General features: G+C 39.7%; 1 protein-coding gene across 4 annotated transcripts in view; it reads right to left on the bottom strand.

Annotated features, from left to right (window-relative positions):
• The window catches only part of SOBP (sine oculis binding protein homolog), a 149,349-nt gene that overhangs the window by 46,224 nt on the left and 78,230 nt on the right, over positions 1–24,895 (bottom strand). For 3 of the 4 annotated variants that reach the window (XM_081186565.1, XM_081186564.1, XM_081186567.1), the window contains exon 5: positions 19,838–19,933. The exons of the other annotated variant lie outside the window; for it this stretch is intronic. In XM_081186565.1, the coding sequence (XP_081042691.1) occupies positions 19,838–19,933 (96 nt within the window). The remainder of the gene's footprint in view (positions 1–19,837; positions 19,934–24,895) is intronic. 4 annotated transcript variants of the gene reach the window in all.

The raw sequence follows: 24,895 nt of genomic DNA, 5'->3' as shown, positions 1-24,895 counted from the left end.
AGTAGGGCTTATTTCTGAAGTAGGAGCACAAAGGATTGCAGCCATGCAGAGCGAACCTAATTAATAAAAAAAAATAAGTTCTACAGAGTTCAATGTGACTTACTCCCATGTAACTGTTGAAACCAACTGGACTTCCAAGTAAATACACATACATTTGTGCTGTTAGTAAAATCAACTTTGGAGTAAAAGAAAGAAGGTGAAAGGTATTAGGATGGAAAACAAATTAGGAAATTTGACAGAGGAACAAGAAGAAGGTGGAATAATATTCTTGCTAAAGTGCCACTTTTACTACACAGATTGAAAAGAAGGTTGAAAAAGTTTCTTGCTACAAGGGTTTATAATCAGCATAGGAGTTTGAAAATGACAGTGTAAAGTTTTGGATATGCAACCCTAATGGGAATGTAATTGCTCCTAATAAAACATGTGGAAGTTCCGAAATAGCTTCCCCTATTGGGGAAAAACAATCAGAAAAACAAGGGGCCAAATGCTTAAAATAATGGACTAAAGCCAGGTGAAGTTCTGCAATAATATCCCTTCATGTAGCTTATAATTTTGAGAACAGCTGTTAACATCTCATGTAACCAGAGCTTTTGTAACAAATTTAATTAATGCAAAAAACCTTCCTGCCACCTCGAGAGAGTCCATAAGATACAAATTGACACATACACACAATATTCACAAGGAACAGTTTTCAAATATGCTTGAAGCAAAGTTTCCAGTATATTGCATAAAAAGGCTCATATTATCTGTGTGCTACTGTTGACCTTTCTGTAAGATGTGTAAAGAATAGACTTGGACAAATTCATCTGTCTTATAAATCTATTTAACTGAATGGAATTTACACCAAGGACTTGTTCCTTTGAGACATTTTTTATGCTAGGCAAAATAGTACAATCAACTAAGAAAACTTGAACAACATACTATTAAATACAGGGAAGGAAGAGGAGGAAGAGGATAGTTCTCATTCTAAATGTCTTCTGTAATCAGTGGTGAATTTTGGGGTAGGACTCCCTGTCACCAGCCCCGGCCAACATAGCCAGTTGAGGCTTGGCACCCAGTGTGACCAAACTGGTCATACACCCCTAAATCCACCTCTGCTGCAATGTGTGTGTGTGTGTGTGTGTGTGTTTAACAGGGTTAAGAAAAATCATATATACCAATAGGAAAAGAATTGTCCCACCATGGATTCTTCTGTAGCCAAAATGGCATCATCCACACACAAGAGGAAGATCCCAACAGGCCTGAGGGAACTCCACGGTTCACAGAAGTGCAAAAGTAAAATAAAATTGAACCTCCCCCAAGCAGGGGGGGGGGGGGAGCTGAATGTGGACAGTGAATACTCAGTGAGAATGGAACTCGCTAAAAATAGCCTACAGCAACCTGTTATGTTACTGAACAACAGTAAACAACATCAAGGTAGGACTAGTGTGATTGTGGGTGGGTTGGGGTGGGGGAAATATAAATTTACAGGGATCTTGGAGACATGCTGAATAAGCTCTGGATGCCAGGCTTACCGGAACAATATTAAGTTATTTATTTACTAATTACTTGATGTGCAAATCTGTTTTAAGCAGTTTAGAAGTACAAAAATGAATTATGGAAGCATCAAAATATAAAAATCCATAATTAAAACATGCAAAAAGCAATCCCATTAAAACAATATGGTAATTAAAAGAGGAGATTCAGTGGGGAGAGATCTAGGAGATGCCTACACAAACAGGTGTATCTTCAAAAGCTGGCAGAATGCCAATATAGGTGAAACCTCCTGTATTTCAGCAGCGAGTGCATTACTTTACACTGGTGCCATCATTGAAAAAGCCTCCATGTCACACTGGTGAAGAAGTTATCACTACACTAAGATTCTCTGAAACTAATTTGTGTGTTTGAGTTGTCTAGGGGAAGCACTCCCAGTCTGCGTGACATTACAGTAAATAGGTTCCATTGGAAAATCTGGAAAATATTCAACAGGCTACCGTAGTTTTAAATCTACATATAAGTAAACCAACTCTCTGACACACCTTTGTAACTATGTTGTATGTTATAAAATACTTAAAAATAATGTTGGAGAAAACAATAGCTAATTAAATGAATGGGTCCAGATAATGATGATGTTATTATTCTTTTGGAAGCCCATATAATGTAATATTGTTCCTATGAGCCTGGCGTCTTGCGGTCAGCAGACTTGTCTGAGATATTTTTCTCTTTGAACGGCTGCTTTAACCTTTATGCCAAGGTAAAGGGCTCATTAGAAGCCATGGTGGCAGTGTCTTCTATTCCCACGTGCTACTTTTGACTGCATAGTCAGTTGTTGTTTAAAAGGATTAAGCCCCCTTAAAATTTCTTCTTCAATGTCCTTTCAGACAGCTTTTGTTTGAGTTAGCATTTGCTGCAACTAATCCCTTTCATTCGCCAGATGAGCAAGAACATGGCAGTGTTTTCAGTGTACAGAATGTTATTCCTACAGCGTCAGAGTAAAGATGTTGCTTTACTCTTGAGCCCCCTTCTCACTTTGTATATATGAAGTCTGCTCCATGTGAAGAAGGGGAAATGGATATGTACTGTGGCTACACGCCCAGCATCTAAATTATCCTTGGCCATGCCCCCAACATCCATGCACTGAACATGAGCATCTAAAGGAAATCTATGTACACAAAGTATACACACTTAGGCTTCCCTTCTTCAGATGTGCACACTCAATGTCTGGACATCATAGGGGTCATAATATTGAGGGTGGGGCCAGCACTGTGGCCCCATGTCTCCTTCTGCGTATGAGGGAGGCTTTGGTTTCTTTCGCTTTCCTAGAAAGGGGACCCTGCATTTCAGTTACGCAACCTGTGCTGATGACTGCTGTGAAAGCCACTAATTCTGGTAGGAGCAAATAATAAAGAAACTGTTCCACCCATTTGTGGGTAATAACATCAGTCACCCACCCACCCAAATAATTTGTTTCTGTCCAACCATGTGCTCAGTGTGCTCATTTCATTTTACCATATTGACCACTTTAATCATTTTGGCTTATTTTTATCTAAGAGAAATAAAATATTTAATGTTGTTTAATGCATTCAGTGTCACCACTTATGTGTTCAGTTACCTGAACACATAACTGATGACACTGAATACAATTACCTGAACACATACATACACAACGTTTAGAAGACATCTGAAGGCAGCCCTGTATTGGAATGTTTCTAATGCTTGATGTTTCTTTATGTTTTTAAATACGCTGTAAGCTGCGCAGAGTGGCTGGGAAAACGCAGCCAGATGGGTGGGGTATAAATAATAAAAATATTTTTATTATTAATTATTGAACAAATTACTCAAAACTATTTCCAGAGGTGCAGATGTTTAATACGACAGTTACCTTTTATTTCTTAAGGGAGAAACCAACATAATTTTTCTGATGTAACAATGCAAGCCTGTCATATTACAGGTGCCTTAAACAAGGAAGGCAATCGAATGTCTGGAATCAAATGCCACCACTGAAGTATAAGGATTGTGATGCGAGCCCGTATACAGCAAGCAAGCAAACAGGGTTTGCTCATTTCCATTTGCAAAGGTAACACGTTTAAATATGAATAAGTTGCTCATAGCCAAATTTTAGTGACAGCAGCCCCGTGGCATCTATCAGTGCTTGCAATTTTATGCTTGCTAAAAATAGTCTCATTGTCTCTGGGTTGTTTCCCATCCACATCTGCAAGAAAGGGGATTTACCTTCTCTCCTCCTCTACAATACACAACATCTAATTACAGTTCCTTCCCATTGCAGAAATTCCTTTCAGGGAAATGGCAGGCACAGAAATACATGCCACAAAGCCATAGAACAGCATCCTTGTCTTTATATATATATTTCTCAGAAACTTCAAAATGCTGCCAACTATTTTAATAAAGTATATGTCATCGTCTTGTACTGCAGGACATTTTAGAGTCTCTTAAGGGCATGTGAGCCCCTACCATGTACAACCCTCCAGTTCTTATTCTGGTAACATGAGAAGATTCAAACGATATGGGAAAAGTCCTCTCATTGGCTCCCTGACATGTCACTATTGCTTCACTTTTCAGGAGATGAGTGTCCCCACATGCATGTCTCTGTTTAGGGAAGTTTTTAATGACTGTTGTTTTAATGTATTTTAAATCTTTTGTTGGAAGCCGCCCAGAGTTGTTGGGGAAACCCAGCCAGATGGGCAGGGTATAAATAAATGATGATGATGATGATGTCATAAAGATCTTCTAGCTATACCAATGAAGCACATGAAGGGCATGTGATCAAGTGGCTTCATCTCCACTAATGGTAGCACCACAAAGGGGTCTTAATCCCAGCCCAAGATAATCTACTGCTTGAGACAAAGGACAAAATGGCCCATACCACAGAAAGAAATTGGTCGGAATGGTAGTTGAATCTCATTTCAACACTAGTCATGGGGCATAATCTTCCACCACACCTGAAGACAAGCAAACTTAGGGCACAGGACAGGCTGCGTAGTACACACAGCTCCATCCTTCAATGCCTCACCACTCTAGCAACTTCTGTCTGAGGCACTATATCTAATGGTAAGGCTGGTCTAGAACTTGGGGACCATTTGCTTTCTTCTGTAAAGTTATTCATCCAGGGCAGGATCCCCTTTGTGGATGTCAGAATGGCACAATCAAAGCAATTGATTAGGAACTCTAGCTCCACAGAATTGCTGTTCCTCTATCATCCATGCAATATATTTCCACAGAAAACATCATTGGATGAGAAGACCAACTGAGTAGGTCCTTAATGTGTCAAGCCCTCAGAATACAGACTGTGGAGTCTGTATCAAAAACCTTGTTAATGCAGTTCATGCAGTACAATCCTCCATTAAATGAACTTCCATTCATTCCTCACTCCTGCCATTATTCCTTTAGGAGCAGAACATCACTGTAGGAAAGCAATGCCCATTCTGTTTGCTCCTAAATGTAAGCACTCCCTTCTATACAACACTGTCTAGTGGTTATACTGCTCTTAAAGGGCAAATCCCCAAAATTTCATACTGAATGTGGAACTGGGGAGCTGGCTGTCAGGGCATATGATCCTGATTCTAGACCTTGATTTAGTCCAGCCATTTCAGCACTCCCATATCCAATTTGGCTGAAAATAAATAAATAAATAAATAACAAATTGAACGTCACCCTCAACCATTGAAGATGCTCAGGATTGTAGTCGGACATGAATACAATATAAACATGGATCTGCATTCCACTCGTCTTCTGAGAAACGCAAAGCAGTGTGCATGGGCTTCCTGGTTGACTCTCATACAGTTTTTTAAATTAAACGAATTTGAAGTCAATTTAACCATCACAACCTCTTCTTTTGGGAGCAATGCCAGTTAAGTAAGATCAAAACTGGATTAACAATTGCAGCTCAATGTGACATAGTCTATCTACAATTTCCCCTCCCTGCTGTATTTAACCTAAGGCTTGGGGAATAAGGTAAAGTAGAGAAGAAGAGGAGATCCAGCACTGCTTTACTGCCCAAACCATCCCTGTCAGAAGGTTTGACCTAGATGCTTGATCTCTGCTCAACACTTGTTTGGAAACTGTTAGAGCAACCATGGAAAGAAATTAGATTTATAGCATGTGATATTTCTGTAAAGTGTCCCTGGTTTAGTGATGAAATTTTCCACACACCTCAAATCTCTCCTGAATTTTTGTTTAAATTCTAATAAACTTATGGACCAGTAAATTTTGAGCCAGGAAACAAAAATGGGCCAACACATTTGCAAATACCACATTCTTTTCAGCTTGGTTGCTCTTGCAACACACACACACACCACACTAAAAGACAAACTTGTAGTGAAACAAACATCTTTTCTTGAAAATAAACACAGTTCTTAATCTTAAATATTGGCAAAGAAGTATGCCGCCTTTGCCATCATGGCTGCAACATGCTAGGCATGAAAATGTGCTTGTACCTGCATTTTATTAACATTCATTCTGGAATTTTCACCACCTGCATTCTAGTCATCGTTCTTACTTCTGTTCTAAAAGAACAGAAGGCTTTATTGTTCTTCTCACTTGTTTGGAGAATTATGTTTATTCCCCATAATAAAATGAGAAGTCTTGTACAACACATGGTTTAATGCCCCACTGGAGACCTGACCATATGAAGACTTATAACCTTTTGCAGGGTTTTTCACCAGAAATGAACTTCTGAGTGGAAAGAAATATCACACAGCCTCCAGGTTATATACATAGAGTTCAGCAAACTGATGTTCAGCAGGGAATTGGCACGGGAAGTGAGGCAGAGGAGGATAACAAGGACACTGGAGTTTTATGCTCACTTCCTATACACTGACATGGCAAGCTAATACTTGTGAAATGTGTGTTTTTAATTAAGGTTTTTAATTTAAAGCAGAGGCGGATTTAGGGGAGCACAACTGGTTCAGTCACACTCAACGTGGAGCCTCGGGAACACCATAGGAGACACCGCAACTATGATTTAGAATGGAGCGCAAGAGGTTGGGAGGTGCGCTGAATTTTGATGTCACACAGGGCATTGCTGAAATTTGAGACCCCAAGATCCACCACTGCTTAAAGATATCTGAGCTACACAAAAAGCAGCACAGTTGCCACAGGGATGAGGACAGTCTGCTCTACCAGCTTACTACTGGGTCCAGATTGGGATGCCTGTGTAAAGGGATAAGTTGTGCCTTCATACAATAGCCGGGATCCTTATCCACAACTCTATGGGCTGCTATATAAACATAACCTTTCAACAGCTTGATATCATCAGCAGATTTTGCAACTACACGGTTCACAAGTTTTCTAGGTTATTAATTTTTTTTTTTTAAGTCTGAGCATAGATTCTTGAAGTGCTCCACTGTACATCTTCTTCCATTTCAATAATTTACAGTTCATGCCTTCCCACTGCTTCTTAGCTTTTAACCATCTGCTGAGCTGCAAAAGTCGCTCCTTTTATGCCCTAACTACTTAGCTTTTGTAAAGAGGCAGTTTGAAAGGCCCTTTTTCCAAAAGTCCATGTGAGCAGTGTCATCCTTTAAATAAAAAAAAATGCTGTGACACCCTCAAATATTGTAATAGACTTTCAGACATGATTTTCCTATGAAAAATCTATTTCATTTATTTAAAAAAATGTATATACAGCTTTATTTTAAGAAAACCTTGATTGCTTCCTGTTGAGATTTAGGCTGTCAGCACCTTTCCCCCTCCACAGAGGCAGGGGACCTATTAGAAAGGTCCACCCTCAGAGGCTGATGGATCCAGTGGATTTGCAAATGGCTCTGGGGTTTTTTCCAGCTGATATGACCCTGTCAAAGCCCTGGCTTGGCTATTGACAAGATAGCCCCTGAGCACTCTCTCACACTTCGTCAAGCCCGTTTGGCCCCTTGGTATCTCTAGAGCTTAGGGCGAGGAAACAAGCTGGGTGATGGCTTTGAATGCAAGTGGAGAAAAGATCTGAATGAATGAAACCGAACACTGGTAAGGGCTCATTAGTGAGCCTACCTAGTGGCAGTGAAGGCAGCAAAGAAGGCACCTCCATTGCATCCACATTATGCCGCCTCCATTGCATCCACATTATGTCATCTGGCAGAGCTTTTTGGGTTGTTAGGGGCCTTTTATAGGCTAGCCCAAAGGAAATGGTAGAACCAACAGTAGCTCACTGTGACTTGTTTGCAAAGCATTTTGAGGATAAAATCACTTGCATCCACCAAGACCTTGACTCTGCTGTTATAGCAGATTAATCTCATGGGGTGTCCTGAGCACAGTCTAGTGCTGTTGGATGAGTTTCAGTCAGTAAGGCTCAAGAATATGGACAAGGTGCTCAAATCAGTTAGGATGACCACTTGCGCTCTAGACCCTTGCTCCTCTTGGTTGATAAAAACCAGCAGGGAGGGAATAATTGGCTGGGCCAGGGAGGTGATCAGTGCCTCTTTATGAGAGGGGGTAGTCCCTGCCTGTTTGAAGGAGACCACTCCTTAAGAAACCTTCCCTGGATTCCGAAAACCTAACTAAACCTAACTAACTACCAGCCAGTTGCTAATCTCCCTTTGCTGGGCAAGGTTCTGGAGTGAGTGGTCGCAGACCAGATCCAGATGCTTTTGGAAGAAACTGATTTTCTGGATCCATTTCAATCAGGGTTTAGGCCTGGTTTTGGCACAGAAACTGCTTTGTATGATGACCTCTGTCAAGAGAGAGAGACAAAGGCAAATATGTCCCTGTTAATTCTTTTCAACCTCTCAGTGGCTCTCGATACCATTGACCATCGTATCCTTCTAGAGTGACTTTCTGAACTGGGAGTAGGTGGCACCACTTTGCAGTGGTTCCAGTCCTACTTGGATGGTCGTTCCCAGAGGGTGTTGCTTGGGAAATGCTTTTCAGCCCTGTGGAACCTTCAAGCTTCCTCTTATCCCCTATGTTGTTTAACATCTACATAAAAGAACTGAATGGTGTTATCCGGAGGTTTGGAGTACGTTGTCAGCAGTATGCTGATGACACTCAGCTCTATTTCTCTTTTACATCTGCAGGTGAGGCAGTGGAAGTGCTGGACCAGTGTCTTGCCTCGGTAATGGACTGGATGAGAGCCAACAAACTGAAACTCAATCCAGATAAAACTGAGGCACTGTTAGTGGGTGGTTCCCTATGTGGGAGATTGTCTGCTCTCAATGGGGCTACGCTGCCTCTGAAGGAGCAGGTTTGTAGCTTGGGGTACTCCTTGATCCTTTGCTGTCACTCAAGGCTCAGGTGGCCTCAGTGGCCTGGAGTGCCTTCCATCTGCTTCAGCTGGTGGCCCAGCTACACCCCTATCCGGGCAGGGATAGCCTAACTAATGTTGTCTAACCTCAAGGTTAGATTACTGCAATGCGTTATACATAGGGCTGCCTCTGAAGATGGGTTCAGAAACTTCAGCTACTGCAGAATTCAGTGGCCAGGTTGCTCACTGGAGCAAGACAGTTTAAGCATGTTACACCGATCCTGATCCGACTGCACTAGCTACCAATTAAGTTTCCAGGCCCAATTCAAAGTGCTAGTTTTGACCTATAAAGCCTTAAACGGCTTAGGACCACAATACCTCAAGGACCACCTCTTTCCATATGAACCCACCCAGACCCTGAGATCATCTTCTGAGGCCCTTCTTCATGTGCCTCCTGCTCGAGAGGTGCAGAGGGTGGCAACATGAGAAATGGGCCTACTCTGCAGTGGCTCCCCATCTGTGGAATATTCTCTCCAAGGAACTTTGCTTGGTGCCTTCATTATACACCTTTAGGCGCCAGGCCAAAACGTTCCTTTTTAACCAGGTCTTTGGTTGATCCGATTTACTTCCTATGCCGTTTTAAAATGTGGGGGTTTTGGGGAGGGGGAGTTATTGGGTTGTTTTTATTTTTATTATGTATTTTGTAGTTTTATATTTTGATTTTATTCTGTGAACTGCCCTGAGACCTCCAGGTATATAAATTCAATAAAACCAACAAACCTCTACACAGTATATTAAGAAATACTAGAATTACCAATAAGAAGGTTTAAAACAAATAATTAAAAACTTTAAAGATAATTAAAATCAGCAGTAAACTAAAAAAGAGATCAAATGATGTCAACATCTACATGTCTGGATAGGCTTCAAATGACAACTAGACCTCTAAGGTCTTCACTGGAACTCTGCACTGACTGAAACCCTGTCCTGCCACAGTGAGCTTCAATCCCTTGTGGGATGGGGGATAGAGTAGCAGCTTGGCATCAGAGGGTTGGGTTGTGTGAGCAGAATTGAGGCAGTGGTTGGAAATAGCTGCGCCTTCCAATGATCTCTCCTAAGCACAAGGGTGCAGTGTTATTTATTGCCTCCTATACTTTGCTGTTGACGCCAAGAAGTTGAGAATGTATGTAACCATCTCAGAAATATGACTGCAGCATGGCTGCTTTCCCCCCAAGCAAGGTGCTTCAGCTAGTTACATCAGTGTATGATTTATCAGCCTCCACCCGCTTCTGCCACTTTAGCATTCCTCAAGGATCTGGTCAGTAAATCAAAGCCTTTACTTTGGGAGACAACAAGAGGGATTTTTTATTTCTGAGGTGCACTCTGATACATCAAAATAACTTTTTTTGGGGGGGAGAGCTTTGAAAATATTGACTTTGGTTGTCTCCTGCAGCCATAAAAATGCCAGCCACACAGGGCAATTTCTAGCTTATTGTTCCTCTGGATCACCTATATAAAATCCAATAGAACCGATAAGGTGAATTAAGTCTTTACTTGGTTTCATTCATTATGAATTAATAAGAGAGCACCACCGAACCTGTTATTGACTACAAGGAAAGTCTTTGTGTCATTTTGCTCTTTCTAGCATTATTTTTTTAATAATAAAAAAGTCGCTTCAACAAAACACAGCTTAGTTGCTATGCAAACACTCAGAGCCATTGTACAGGGATCAGTTCCAGAGTTTGGTTTGATTTGAACCAAGCCAAGCAAATAGTGTCTGGATGCGATTTGACAAGGTTTTCCTACTTGTCTGTTTCTCTCATTTTGGAGACAGAATGAAGAAGACCCAAAGAAGAAAGAACATGTATGCTCAGCTGAGGCTGCCCTTGGCTCCCCTCTGCTGACTTTTCAGAAATGCAGATACAGCTCCATTTGGATCTGGCTCTCTTTTAACATTCAGTACCGAAAGGGCAGATTCATTATATGTGATGCCAGAGACCCCTTTCTCCTCTCTCATTAACTGTTACAGGTGATTCAAACTTAATGGTTACAGCTCTCATCTTCATTTAGCAGAGGGAGGAAGCGAGAAATTTGCAGATCTGAGAACAGGTCATTACAGGTGTATTATATTAGTATATTAATGAGCCCCCTGGGACCATCATACTGTGATATCCAATAACTTTCTTAATGTATAATTACACACCACTGGACTATAATTGATTAAATAAAAAGAGAATATAGGCAGATGCTAGGCCAAAGCTTCCACTCTTCATTATGTGTCCTTCCTACTTTTTAATAACTTAAATGAAGTACTAAAAAGCAATCAAATTAGAACTGATATTCATTAAATTTTTAAGCAATTAGTAGAGCATAAAATGTAAAAGCCTTCCTTCTACACAGAAATACAATAATCCAAAAAGTTGCAGTCTGAATGGGGAGGGGGGAGAATCTTATTAATTTATCGCAATCAAATAGACATTTAAGTGCATTTAAAATCCTGTGATTTCAGTGCATGCATAAACATGCATGAGTCTTCGTTAGCCAGTGGCCACAAAATGGATATTATTCCTACAGAAATGGGTTGGCATGTCTTAAGATAACAAATGCCCCAATCCTGTTGTGCAGAATGCAGTGCTCATAACAGGGGAGAGGGATGAGTACTACCACCTGCACTGCAAGATAGATGGGCATGTGCATTCTCCTCCAAACATTGTGGGCAGGGATCCCTCTTGGATCATGATGGGGATGAACAGTTTCAGGCTGACTTACTTCCTGACCTTTCATTGAAAGAACAGCTAACTACCCTTCACTTTGGCTTCTCTATAACCTTATGTCTTCTTAGTTCTATATCCTAAAAGGAAAGTGCTGCCCCACGCAGCTTATCAACTTCACCTAAGAGCTTTTCTTTACCTCTACCCTTTCTAAGTCATTATAAAACCTTTTCCTCATAGATACAGCTTTACATTTCACCTTTAGGAACATAGGACGCTGCATTATACCTGAAAGTCATGTGTACATCACTTGCAACTTTCACACGTGTCTTTTTTAAATTAAGTTTGTGATTTGTTACAGGGGATAATCTAAACACAACCAAAGTTGTAACTTCTAAAGCAGCCCTAATTTTTGTACATTATGTCACCAGATCTACAGACAATGGTGGGTAAAGCATGTCTTCACATTCAAAGCACCACCAAACACCTAGAAAGTGTGTGTGTGATTTAAATCTGGGAGGGGAATTCTGAAAGCTTCCTCCACCCACTGCTTTTAGACCTCAGTCCTCCCCCACTTCCCACTTTTCTCCAGATAAACTTTGAAACCACGAATGAGCTTGAAAAATTGATAGTGGAGCTACTACAGCGATTAGGCCAGTAAGCAGAGGAAGCATTCAGAAACCCCTGCTATTTTTACAAGGCAAAATTGTTCCCTTTGCATTCTACTTTGCAGGTGCTTCATTGTGAACTACACTTGTATGCAACTTACATGTAATTTTGCCAAAAATGGTGCGCATGCTAGGAGCGTTGCTTGGGAATTATAAGATACCAAAAAAATCAGTGCAGTTTTGAAAGGTTTCATCCACCACCTCTGCATCAGGAATCATATACCCAAATAGGAGGTATATACATGGTTCACATCACTGTGTCACCTTATCTGGCACTAGTGGTTGTATGTGCAATCAGTTGTTAATTACACGGTCAGAGACCCATTAAAAAGTGTGCAGTTACTTCATGTTACTAGATGGAGACTGTAATTCCACTGCAGAAAATAAAATTGGTGCTGTTATGTTAACTATGGTGATCATGGCAAAGGAAAATAGTTGGGGGTGAGGATCAGAATAGACTTAAGGACTTTTTGAAGCCTTTATCAGCACACACATACACACAGAGAGAGAAAGAGGGGGGGAGGGAGACAGACACAGAGAGAGAGAGAGAGAGAGAGAGAGAGAGAGAGAGAGAGAGAGAGACTTGTATCCCTCATGGGCAGCCTTGTCCCCAAATTATGCTGCCAATATTATAACACTTCTGCACACATTTTAGGGCTTCTAGTATGTAAGCCTGTTCATTACATGTAAAGAATTGGGTCTTCTTTTCCTTTGGCTATTTTCATAACATAACTCATTCTCCCTGAAGCTTCTTCATGGTGGTGAGGGGGAAAATGGGTTTGTATATTTTCCCCATACTGCAGAACTAATAAGCAGCTTTGGGAAAGTGATATGAGTTGGGAAATGTTGGGAGAAAAAGACTTAAAACCTCTTCCCTTTGCATTGATGCTCCAATTTAGTGCATAGCATCTCTCTCCCACACTCACCCTTCTTAAAAAGCAAAACCAAGAAATTGAATGAAGGATCAGACACATGATGTATAATTTTCCCCATGGGAAATTCACTGAAAATAATCAAATCTTTAGTGAGCGCCAATGTGTGCAAATGTATATATAGATATTCTCACATGTAGAAATTATGGTGCTGGGACAGGTAAGTGAAGGAAGCCTGAGAATATGAGAAATAATGACTAACATGGGGATATCAGGGGAGGGAGACGCAGTAGAACAGGTGAAGATTATATTTATTGGTAAGTTTTATAAAATGAGAAGGGTGTCAAGAGACAGCAATGAAATGTACCTACTGGCATCAAGCAATGATGTGCGCACCTGTTACAACCACATTTTAACCAATGCCCTTTGCCATTTCTTATCATGGATCCTTGCAACTTTCATATCATTCCATTTGATAAATGACAGAAATGATGAATGACCTGCATGACATTAGCAGGCCTATTTTGCCAGAGCGTCAGGCAAAATACCTCCCAGCCTTGATGCTCTGAGAATTTTTAACCAGAGATTGAACCTGAACTCTCATATTTACAGGCCAAGTTCTATATCAGTGTGTGTATGCATGTATGTGCACACACACACAATGGGTAGAATCCAGTTTAGCACTAAGGCAATCATTCTGTCAGTGCAAGGATTTCTGTTTGCACAATGTAATGCTCTTTCCCCTTTCCTCCCACCATGAGCCACATAAATCTGTTCTAGGTGTTCCTGTAACCCTTTGGAGAATATTGGGGTGCATGTGAAAGGAGAAGGCGGGAAGTCTTGCTGCATAAGTAGAAACCCTTGCACTGATGGAATATGTTAGTGGAATATCACCCATAAATTCCTCTCCTTCTTTAAAAGCTATAATATTAAAAATAAAGCATTTTCTGCTGTTACCTAGGTAATTATGTAGTGGCTTGATCTGTATGCAATGCTTGTTTTATCTCTGTGAACAAATGAATTGAAAGAAAAACCAAGAATTTCACATCTGCTATTTTACTAGCTCAAACAGCAGCGGGTGGAACCCAGATGCTCTATTTAATATTCTGGGTAGCAATTCTAAGCAAGATAGACCTTTCCTTTGTAAATTCATAGCAGGGTATCCCAACAGAAGCTCTGATTTAACAGAAGCTGGAGAGGTTGCAATTTCTCAGGCAATGGCTCAGGAATCTGGGCTTCTCAGAGCAGGAATTGTAGCCTTTTCACTAATCTTTTCATTATGTCCACCCTTTTTCTTACAGTGTTTAATCCTCTCTGTTTCCTGACAACCAACAGTGGCATCACTGTTCCATAGTATTAGTGTGCCATTATCAGCTTCCAAAGGACTATGCTTTCTTTACCTGAAAACAAAGAGCAAATTATCTATATCTCATGAAAATTCTAAAGTTCTAGATAGATACATAAATAGAAAGAGATACAAACAAAACTAAATCCTCAATGCTATCGAAGCAACTAAATTGCCCTGCTTTTTGCTATAAAATATTTGTATTCTGCACCAGTTTCCTATTTTTATTATACTAATCTTCAGGAAACCTAATTTTACAAATGGCTGAATTCACTGGTTATACACAAGGAAAATTCCGCATCCTCACTAATTCAAGCATCTTAACCACCAAGTTTAGTATCTGGTTTCCTATGCTCTCTATTAAATGTTATAGCACATTTCGGATTTATAGTGGGAAATCAATACTTTAAAGTAGGCTCTTAACTGCATAGTGGAATTTCTTTGTGGATGTTTTCACCAGCCAAAACTGTAATTGTCACGGTTTTCCTAATGAATAGACCTGCCATATGCATGGAGGGAATTTGTTCAACAGCAGCTTATTCTTTCCCCCAATTCATCAGCTATCTGTTTTTCTTTTGAAAGTTGTGAAGTTCTGCCTAACACACCAAATATATATTCTGCTCAGAGAAGCACATGGTTCATAACAGAGTAAGGTTATTTGGCTTAGAAATCTACCCAAGCACTGAGGAGTTAAGGCTTTTCAATGCATGTCTGTGACCCAGGATATTAACATTCTAACAATGTACTCTGGTTCTTCTGGGAGTTTGCTAGCAAACAACTTCCATCAGTGCTTCATCCCCTCAATCCATCCTGGCAGCACCCTCAGAGCAGAAGCATTTCCCAAACTAAAGAGACTGCACTGGCTGCAGCAATCCATACTGGAAAATGGCATCTGAACCCTAAAGCTAAGAAAGCACTTTTGAGCCTAAGCTTCCCATTTCCTCCGACAGACTATTATAAAACTGACTCTGCATTGTACTAAAAGAACCCCAAGGATTTTCCAAGTCTCATAAGAATAAACAAGTTTCAATTTATCCTTCATTTAAAGCCTCACACTTTTTTGCTGCTTTGTAAAAGAATCACCATCTGTCTCCCACCATTAATGGCTGGCTAAGCTTTTCCTCGGGGACACAGTCATTCCTGCTCCCTCCCTCCCCCCTTTACTTTTAAACTACTTGTCCAAAAAAGCCAAAAATAGGGGGAAGAAGGAGAGAATACAAGATACAAAACTACAGAAAGCAGTTAGGAGACTGATTTTTCCCCTATCAACTCTATCTTTGTGCTAACTAAATTTAACTTATGAGCAGCCAAACTGTAAACGGGAACTGAAATGTCTGCAATGTAAGTAAGATACCATTTTTCTATAATAAATAACAGCAACCACTCTAATCAAGCTCTGGAAAACCCCATGCATCTCACTTGCTGAAACAGGAACCACAGTTATCAAGTCAATGCGCTGCCAAATAAATGTACATTAGCATCCACCTCTGTGTGTGGATACCATTCACTTCCACTGCACTGAATTCAATGTGATGTGCATTCAAATGTACATTCCAATTCAGGCTTCCTTAACCTCGGCCCCCCAGATGTTTTGAGACTACAGTTCCCATCATCCCTGACCACTGGTCCTGCTAGCTAGGGATCATGGGAGTTGTAGGCCAAAAGCGTCAGGAGGGCTGATGTTGAGGAAGCCTGTTCCAATCCATATTTGGTGCAAGCAGTCATGCAGGAATACCTTTTCAACGCATAACTAGAGCTGGATCATAGCACCAGCATTCCAATATCACCAAAGGCTAATTGAAGGAGCAACGGTGAAAAATCCCCCCCACACACACACATTAACTACAAGTGAACACCTTCCAAAACTGTTAAAATATCTCTAGAAAGGCAAAAATGAAAATAAAAAACAGCTTTTAATAATTACTTATTCAGATGAATTGATTCTGCTATTCTTTATAATAATGTTTAACCCTGGTGACATTTGATTCATTGGTTTCATTCACATAACACTATGGGCCTATCCATAATAATAATAATAATAATAATAATAATAATAATAATAATAATAATTTGTGTGTTTTTTTCCCCAGCCACTCTGGGCAGCTCTCAAAAGAATATTAAAAACAAGATAAAACATCAAACAAAAACTTCCCTAGACACTTCTTGTTCCAATGCTTTCCCCACAGGAAAAACTGTTCTTTAGCACTCAGTCTGAGTAAATGGCAATCTGGGTTTTCTCCACATTGACATTTGCTCCAATTTAGCACTAAAGAGTGGATTTTCCCTGGGAAAGGAGTGGGGCAAGCAAAAAAAACCCAGATCAGTGCCTTCTAGGCATGGGACAAGTGCACAAGCCCTAACATATTTTAACGCTATGAGGATGAGTCCAAATGAACCCAAGTGATGTGTCAGGCTTGTACACCCCCCTCCCTTCTCTGTCTCTCACATGTCTTGGGGGAGGACTTCAGCAGGACTTAATTTCACTTTTACTGCTTTGCATTCATACAAGCAATTATTTATGAAAATGAATCCTGGTAAGTTTTATAACAAGCAATCTTCAAATAATGAATTATGAAGCTGGCTTGTTAAACCAGCATCCTTGCATCAAACATGCCACTAAGCCAGAAACTAAACTTTGCAGAAAGACTTTTCCTGGCCAAGTGGGAGAAGGGGGGGGGAGAAGGAGCACACAAGCCGAACACTTAACTCAGGCTCATTCAAGCTCATCAGTGTCTCACTAAACCATGGTATAGAACTATGTGCAAACCAGGTCATCGGTGTATTGTACTTTAAGACTCAGGTACATCAACTGACTTAAGCATTTGTTTAATATGCTTGTCTGTTGGGTCCAGTTCTGCATTTCTTTGTACATGTGGTCCTTCATAGTGTATGCTCTGTTGACTTCAGAGACAGTATGGGCTATATTAGGGTTTTGGGCTCAGACACTGCTGATGTAACTTTAAACTGACATGAAAGGAAAATAATTTTGTAATCTGTTTGAAGATGCCTTGGCTCACACTGAAATCAACACAAGCCTTCCACTGATTTAAATGGGACTAGATCCAGAGACCCAAACACATCCTTTATAAATATTTAAACTTCAGCGAAGCTATACAAAATAATAATCTGATTTAAGTAGAATGGCAAAGAGGCAACTAGGAAACATGAACCAATTACCCAGAAATAGAAATAATCTGACAACAGCATAAAGTGACTTCTGACATTACACCTGTATTCATGGCCTGATGCTTAAAACAATTCCCTTCGTGATATAAAAGCATTTCACTGGCATGAGTCATTCATAAAATTTGATCACAGAGAATTCTGTGAAGGTTTACTCCACACATTTGTGGTTACTACTCAATGACTACAACACCCAGTGATTAACTGTATGTGTAAAACAAACCCTAAGACAAAGTTTTAATCTTATGTGACACTATGGCAGACTCAATATGTTTTAATGAAGGCAACTCACATTCTCAGCTACAAGCAATTACATTTGAATTATGTGTGAATGAACTAATTCCTAAACAGCTGTTATCCATGAAATTGCCTGTCAGCAAGCTACACTGACAGTTGATTTTAATGAAACAATTTCAAACATATACTGTACACCCTTGGATCATTCCAGGAGCAACACTATGGATATGGGACTACTAATCTGAGCTGGCTTACAAAGACTCAGACATAGCACATGAAGGCTGGTGATGTGAGCATTATGTCTCTGAAATACGACTAATCTGTGTTTCTGGGACACCTCTTGTAGCTTTTGTGACTCGAGAAGCCCCATATTTTCTAACTGACCAGTGAGGGGAACACAAAATAAAGGGGAACTTCCTAATAATAGGAAGAACAGTGCAATCTTATGCATGTTTGTTCACAAGTATATCCCACTGCAACCAGAAGTTCATAGGCTATAGTCCTATAGCCACTTCCCTGGAAATAAGCCCCACTGAACTCAATAGGACTTAGTTCTGAGTAGACATGTATAGGATAGCACTGCTAGTTCCCTACTAAGTGTGTTAGATTGCAGCTGACCGAGATGTCCACGGTGTAAAAGTCAGCTATGAGCTCACTGGATGGATCTAGACAAGCCATCATTTCTCAGCCTTAGTCAATTCCCTGTAACATGGGGATAATAAAACTGGCCTGCCATACAAGGTTGTTATGAGGATTACTGAGAATAATGTATGTCAAGTGGTTTGAGCACATAGGAAAAGAATTATATAAATACTATATATTATTATTATTATTATTATTATTATTATTATTATTATTATTATTTTGTTTCTTGCTCTGTCTGCTCAGCCGCAGCACAGCATCTAAGCCTAAATTTTTAAACAATTAAGATGACCACAAAATCTCATGGGGAAATTTTGAATTCCTTATAGAAATTCATCTAAAAATCTCAGTGAAATGCCATCTTTCCTGATGCTCCATTTTCTTTACTTACTGTAAAATAAAACAATGTCCCTTTTAAAATATAGCTATAGACTTAATTTGTTTGGACATTGCACACACACAAATGAAAATATTTCCTATTTTACTTAAATACAATGGAGAAGAAACAAAAACAAAAGGGAAGTAGCAGCCATATACTCATCAGGATTTTAAACCTCCCTGAATTACATTTTCTATTTGCTTTAGTAAACAGAAGAGGAAATACTTAGTGCTTGAATTGCTCATTTTACTTTCAAATCAAAACTATTAGGATCTTTACTGAACAGAAATATAATGGCCATTCCTATTTGCTGTTAATTTTGCCTAGCTACAATTGCTAAAATGAGCAGCAAATTAACCCTGCCTTGGAACAGATATCTGTTCACAGCTGATATAATCTCTCCTATGTCTTGTAAACATTCCAGACTCCTTGTCAGTGCTTTGCTGGATTTCACTCATTCCTCGCCAAAGAGAACAAGAGAAAGTGTCTCACTGTATTTTTCAATAAACTAGAGAAATAGTTGAATTCTAAAGGGAGTACTGCATGTCAGTGTTTTGTTTTGTTGTGTTTTGTTTTTAATGTTGTCTGAAAACAATGAAACCGCTAAAATGTAAAAAGGGAGAGTTGGGGAAGGGGAAGTGATTTTCTCATATAAGTATCATCTCTCTCTCTCTCTCTCTCTCTCTCTCTCCCTCCCTCCCTCCCTCCCTCCCTCTCTCTTTTTCTCTTTTTTCTAACATGTGCTTTACTTGTGATTCCTCAAATGACTTCCAGTGGGATACTTCGTATGACTGTGTTTGCAATTTTGTAAGCACTTTTGCTGGGGAGTAAGCACCATTGAACTCAGTGGGATTTACTTCTGTGTAAGCATGCTTAAGATTCCACTAACTTCCTATTACAAGGCTATTCAGATTCTATAATAAATTATAAAAAAATTGCAAGCAAGTTGAGCGCTCAGAATTGTTCAGTTATATCAGAGTTAGCATTTGCAATTGGTACAGGTTATTTTTTATTAAAAAAAACTGTAATACTTCATTATGTTATGTAATCATGAACAAAAGCTTTTCAAAAACTGTTTTCACTGTGCTAAAGTAACAATCTAGACTTGTTGTAAGTATGTTATTCTTACAAGTAGTTCGCAGTTATTCTTGAAGGCAAGTCTTGGAGTTTCCTTAGCATAGTGCTGCTGGGGGAAATTTTCACCATGTCCATCTTCATCTCTAGCCTGAAGGGAAATATAATGGCCTATTTAGGGACTTACAAATAATGGAAGAAAAAAAAATAAGCTAAATGCATAACAGCTCAGATCATTAAAACAAGCGGGAATTCCAAAATACAACAATATTAAGAAGTTTGCTTAAATATGCAATACACCGGTTAGATATTAGAACTTGGAGTGCTCTTTACACCATTTCTTTTTTTAAAAAAAGACATGCAAATAGATTTTGGTGTAAGAGTTAAAATCAACAAAGAGACAAGCCCCAAAATGAAGTATTTCAGCTGGCTGTTTTGAGTTTTTAAATGCTGCAATCCTATGCACACTTACCTGGGAGTAAGCACCATTAAACTCAATGGAGCTTACTTCTGAGCAGACATGTATAGGATTGCTCTGCTAGGGTTTCAGTTTACTTTGTTCCTTTTTAAGGATTACATATTTAAATTACATATATGCTATAAGCTTTTTTTTAACCTTTAAAAATATTCAACCAATAATATGCTTCCATTTCCTTTTTTTTTAAAAGTAACAAGGTCATTCCCTTCAAAAATGGTTTTCAAATTCATGATTTACACATTAATGCTATTAAATTGATTTCCCCCGATTCTTTAAGTAAAGTTCTGAATTGAGTAGTCATTATGCGAGGGCAATGAAATATGTTTAAAATATTTAATTTAAGAAGATGCATTAAAAGTTATGGGTTGTTTTGATCTACACTGCTAATTAAGGAAGCTTAAGTTTAAATGGAGACATTAATGCAATCCATTAGCAACTATACTACTTGCATGCAGCATTTTATTTCTGATCTACAACATATTCTGGTTTAGAGTTAAAGCAAAGGGAGAAGTAGGTGAAAGGAGGAGTGTCGGCAGCATGCTCATTACACCGTTCATTTGGATGACACTTGCACTCTGTTCCACTCTCATCTCATCTAATCCCTGACTGTTCGCTCTCCCTCTCTCTTGGCCTCCTGAAATTCACAGCTGAGCTGTCTCCCTCACATATGGCTTGCATATAATTATGCATATTCCATTTTACACTGCATTAAAATGATGAGCTTCTGGCTTTAGGCCAGCTAATTTAAATAAGACCCAGTGAACTTGGAAGGGAAGGGTGGGGGGGAAGAGGCTGACAGGAAAGCCATGCAGCAAGCAGCAGGTAGTTCTGTCTTCTGTTATAAGATTAAATCTGTGTCTGTTGTTAAATAATAATAATACAGTAAAGGAGAATTACCTGGTGTGATATATAGATCAAGTGTGTGTGAGAGGCAAAAATCTAACACGTATCTATGACAGCACTTAGACATTCCTCCTCCTTAATGTAGTGTGAACTGTCTATTTTCATGTGTCATTTCAGAGCTTTTAATTTTTGTTAGTGTTGTCATTTGTAAGAGATATTTGCACCTTATGCATTTTGTGTCTTGTTTCTTGCCTTCAGAAAAGCTGTCTCTCCCTATTTGTAGACCCGAAAGAGACTACTTCAGGCTGCAGAAGGTCACAGTAGTGTCTAGAGTATGAAAGCTTGGCAAATTTCACAATTTGCCAATTTGTGAGCCACCAAGCTTAACACAGCTCACCAGGCATATCTTCAGTCTGCCAGGTGCTTAGATAGATCCTTGATTTTGCTGTCCCTGCTTAGCAGCAAAAACTGGAGGATTACTGTGCCCAATGTAAAGGTTGGGAAGGTAAATGGAAATAATTGCACCGATACTACTAAACTTCTACTCAGCTCCTTAACGATTAATATTCATTCAAAATAAACTCATCACTTCAAATATAAACTTGTGTCTTATAAATCTGGCTGACTTCTAAGATTATAGCACTAAACACGACATTACTTGCCAAACAAGATTTAGGAAAGTCAAGCTGTAAACTCAAGAGAGTCCTATAGTACCTTAAAGGCTAACACATTTATTGTGGCATATGATCCTATGGCCTACAGTGGTACAACAGGACTCTGTTGTTTTTGATACAACAAATCTGGAACTTGTCAAGATTTTTATAATTTCTGTCTCTGACACATTTACACACAACAAACACACACACACACTATTCCCTTGGTATAATCTCTTAGGGCCAAATTAAACGTGGTAGCCATGATCGTTACTCTACTATACATTTAAAAAAACAAAATGCACACCCAGCAGACTAAACTTGGCAGTAGAGAACCAGGGGGAGAGTTAGAATCTACAGTGAGAGTTTGGTCTAATTCAGTTGACAGGATACCAAGAGGCACAGAGCAAAGTCAGTCAATCCAATAAGCAGGGAACATCTACATGAGGACCTCAGAAAGCAAGTATCAAGAGATAACACCCACAGGACCAAGGACAGCTCCCCAGTAGCAGGCAGCATGTTGCAACAATTTCCAGAGCCAAACTAACATCCCATATCAGCCCTCCTGCTCACCCCAGGCTCTTTCCCCTTTCTGAAATATGTGTTTGAAATAATTGAACTGCATTGCCTACAAGCATCTTTTCACTATGGAGGCTACAGATACTTCATTATAGCAAGGTATCTTGTACCTTTGCCTCAATTTCTGAAACAGATGCAGATTATGCATCAGGCTGTTAGCCTAAGCATATTTATTTGAAAATAATTGTCATTAAACCTAGAACTGATAGAGGTGTGACTTCAAAATTCTCATATAATGTATTCTCTTGGAGTTTATGTCACAGATACAAGGCCTGTTTGTTTGACTAACCAACCTAAAGGACCTCAGTTTAAAAGGACTCCAGAGATGAACCCTCAGAGTAGCAGGCCATTTCACTGGAGGGATAAGCTTCAGTATTAGTCTAAAAGAAAAGAGAGTTTAACCTCAGTTTTCCCCTTCTTTCTGGCTTGCTGTTTTTACATTTGAAAATCAGATAAATTTACATGAAAGCTAGAGTTCAAGAGGACCCCTGTCCTTTCAATATTAACATAAAAGGGAGAATCCTAGTGTGGACTCCTATGTAAAAGTGGGATGGGAAATGCATGGTTCCATTCTGGAAGTATGTCCACAGTTGCTTTCATAGTCCAGTCTTGTCTTAGAAGAATCATAGAGTTGTAGATTTGGAAGGGACCTTGAGGATAATCTAGTTCAACCCCCTGCAATGCAGGAATATGCAGCTGTCCCATACGGGGATTGAACTTGCAACCTTGGCATTATCAGCACCATACTCTAACCAACAGAGCTAATCAGGCTGATCACCTACTTTTGGTCCTGCTGGGCTAGATCTTAGTAGGCTTAGAACTAAAAAGGAGAAACATTGAGGCCCTGTTCGGTCTCTGTGCAGGCTGTCCTCTTACTTTCTGCGCTGGCTTCAGTTATCCATAATCCGTACATATATGGCTTATCATCTTCCTGAGACCTCTTGCATTCCCCATCATCTCTTTTCACTTATCTTAATTTTTTTCTATATGTGCAGTTGATCTCATTGGTTCCCTCCTTCTATTACACTGAGGGACAAGCCAGATGTGTAGCTAAATGTGACACTGCATTTGATTGCAGATTTTTAAAGAAGCAATCTGCATCAGCTGGGGGGGGCGCTGACAATGAATGGGATCAGAGCAGACATGGAGGGGGAATTCCCCACTGGAATTCTCCAGAAAATATCTCCTCTGAAGCTATCATTTTAATTAGGAGGGAATCCCCCATTGGTGGTTGATTTGCACACACATTGGAATTTATTTGCCTGGGGACTAAACTATACATGGCATTTGTTATTTGGTTTTCCCTTGCATGGCTGATATTTTTCAATAATAATAATAATAATAATAATAATAATAATAATAATAATAATAATAATAAAATAATTTATTATTTATACCCTGCCCATCTGGCTGGGCTTCCCCAGCCACTCTGGGCGGCTTCCCCAAAAAAATTAAAATACTGTACTACATCAAACATTAAAAGCCTCCCTAAACAGGGCTGTCTTCAGTTGTCTTCTAAAAGTCTGGTAGTTGTTGTTCTCTTTGACATCTGGTGGGAGGGCATTCCACAGGGAGGGCGCCACTACCGAGAAGGCCCTCTGCCTGGTTCCCTGTAACTTGGCTAGCCATGGCAGGGGTCCTGAGCTTTCCCCACACCAAGGTCCCATTTTGTTTTGGGTCCCCCCAGCTGTTTGTTAAAGAAAAATCAGCCATGCGAGGGAAAATCAAATAACAAATGTCATGTCTAGTTTGGCCCTGACTCTGTCAACTCTAACTAAAGGGAATGAGAATGATAGCATGAAGAAAAGTGAATGGAGTTGGCAGGTGTAACATACGGCCTCTGCTATATGGAGTTGAATCATTGCAGCTAAATAAAACCTTCCTGAGAGAAATGCTTCTCTGAGCAGCTAAGGCATAGGTGGGTCGGATGCTTCAAACAACAGGCAGGGAGTGCTGTTGCCCTCGGGTCCTGCTTGTGGGCTTCTCACAGGCATCTGGTTGACCACTGTGAGAACAAGATGTTGAACCAGATGGGTCACTGGCCCAATCATACAGGGCTCTTATTATGCTCTTCGTTGATCTATTTTGGATTTGTTGCAGTGACTGATCGTCTACTTGCTCCATCTTCCTTAGATGATTTGGGAAGAGTTCTACACTGTTATAATTTAATGATGTTTCCCTTTGTGTAATTGATAGCAGCTATCAAGAGATAGCCTATTGACTTTATTTTCTAATACCAACGTTGGATTAGAAAGACCTTTAGGCAGAACCTGTAACTGGATCATTTTGGCTTCAGGGATGGAGACAGAATAGATGACATTCAGTGTTTCCTAATTCTGTCACCTTTACCTAGAAAAACCCAATTAATGTCTTGTATTCCATAGCTGGACAAATAGCCTTGTTTGCATGTAAACACATTAAACCATGGTTTGTTTGATCATCTGAGCCCTGCCCAGCAAGTAAATTTGGCTTGTTAATTTCCAGCAAACCACAATATAAAGCCACAGTTTGCTGTTGACTTATGAACCTGAGTTTGTTTTAATTACGGCTTGGTGTTGCA

Source organism: Podarcis bocagei, assembly GCF_964188305.1.
Source record: "Podarcis bocagei genome assembly, chromosome: 3".
NCBI classification, from domain to species: Eukaryota; Metazoa; Chordata; class Lepidosauria; order Squamata; family Lacertidae; genus Podarcis; species Podarcis bocagei.
This window is presented reverse-complemented; position numbering and strand designations above follow the sequence as displayed.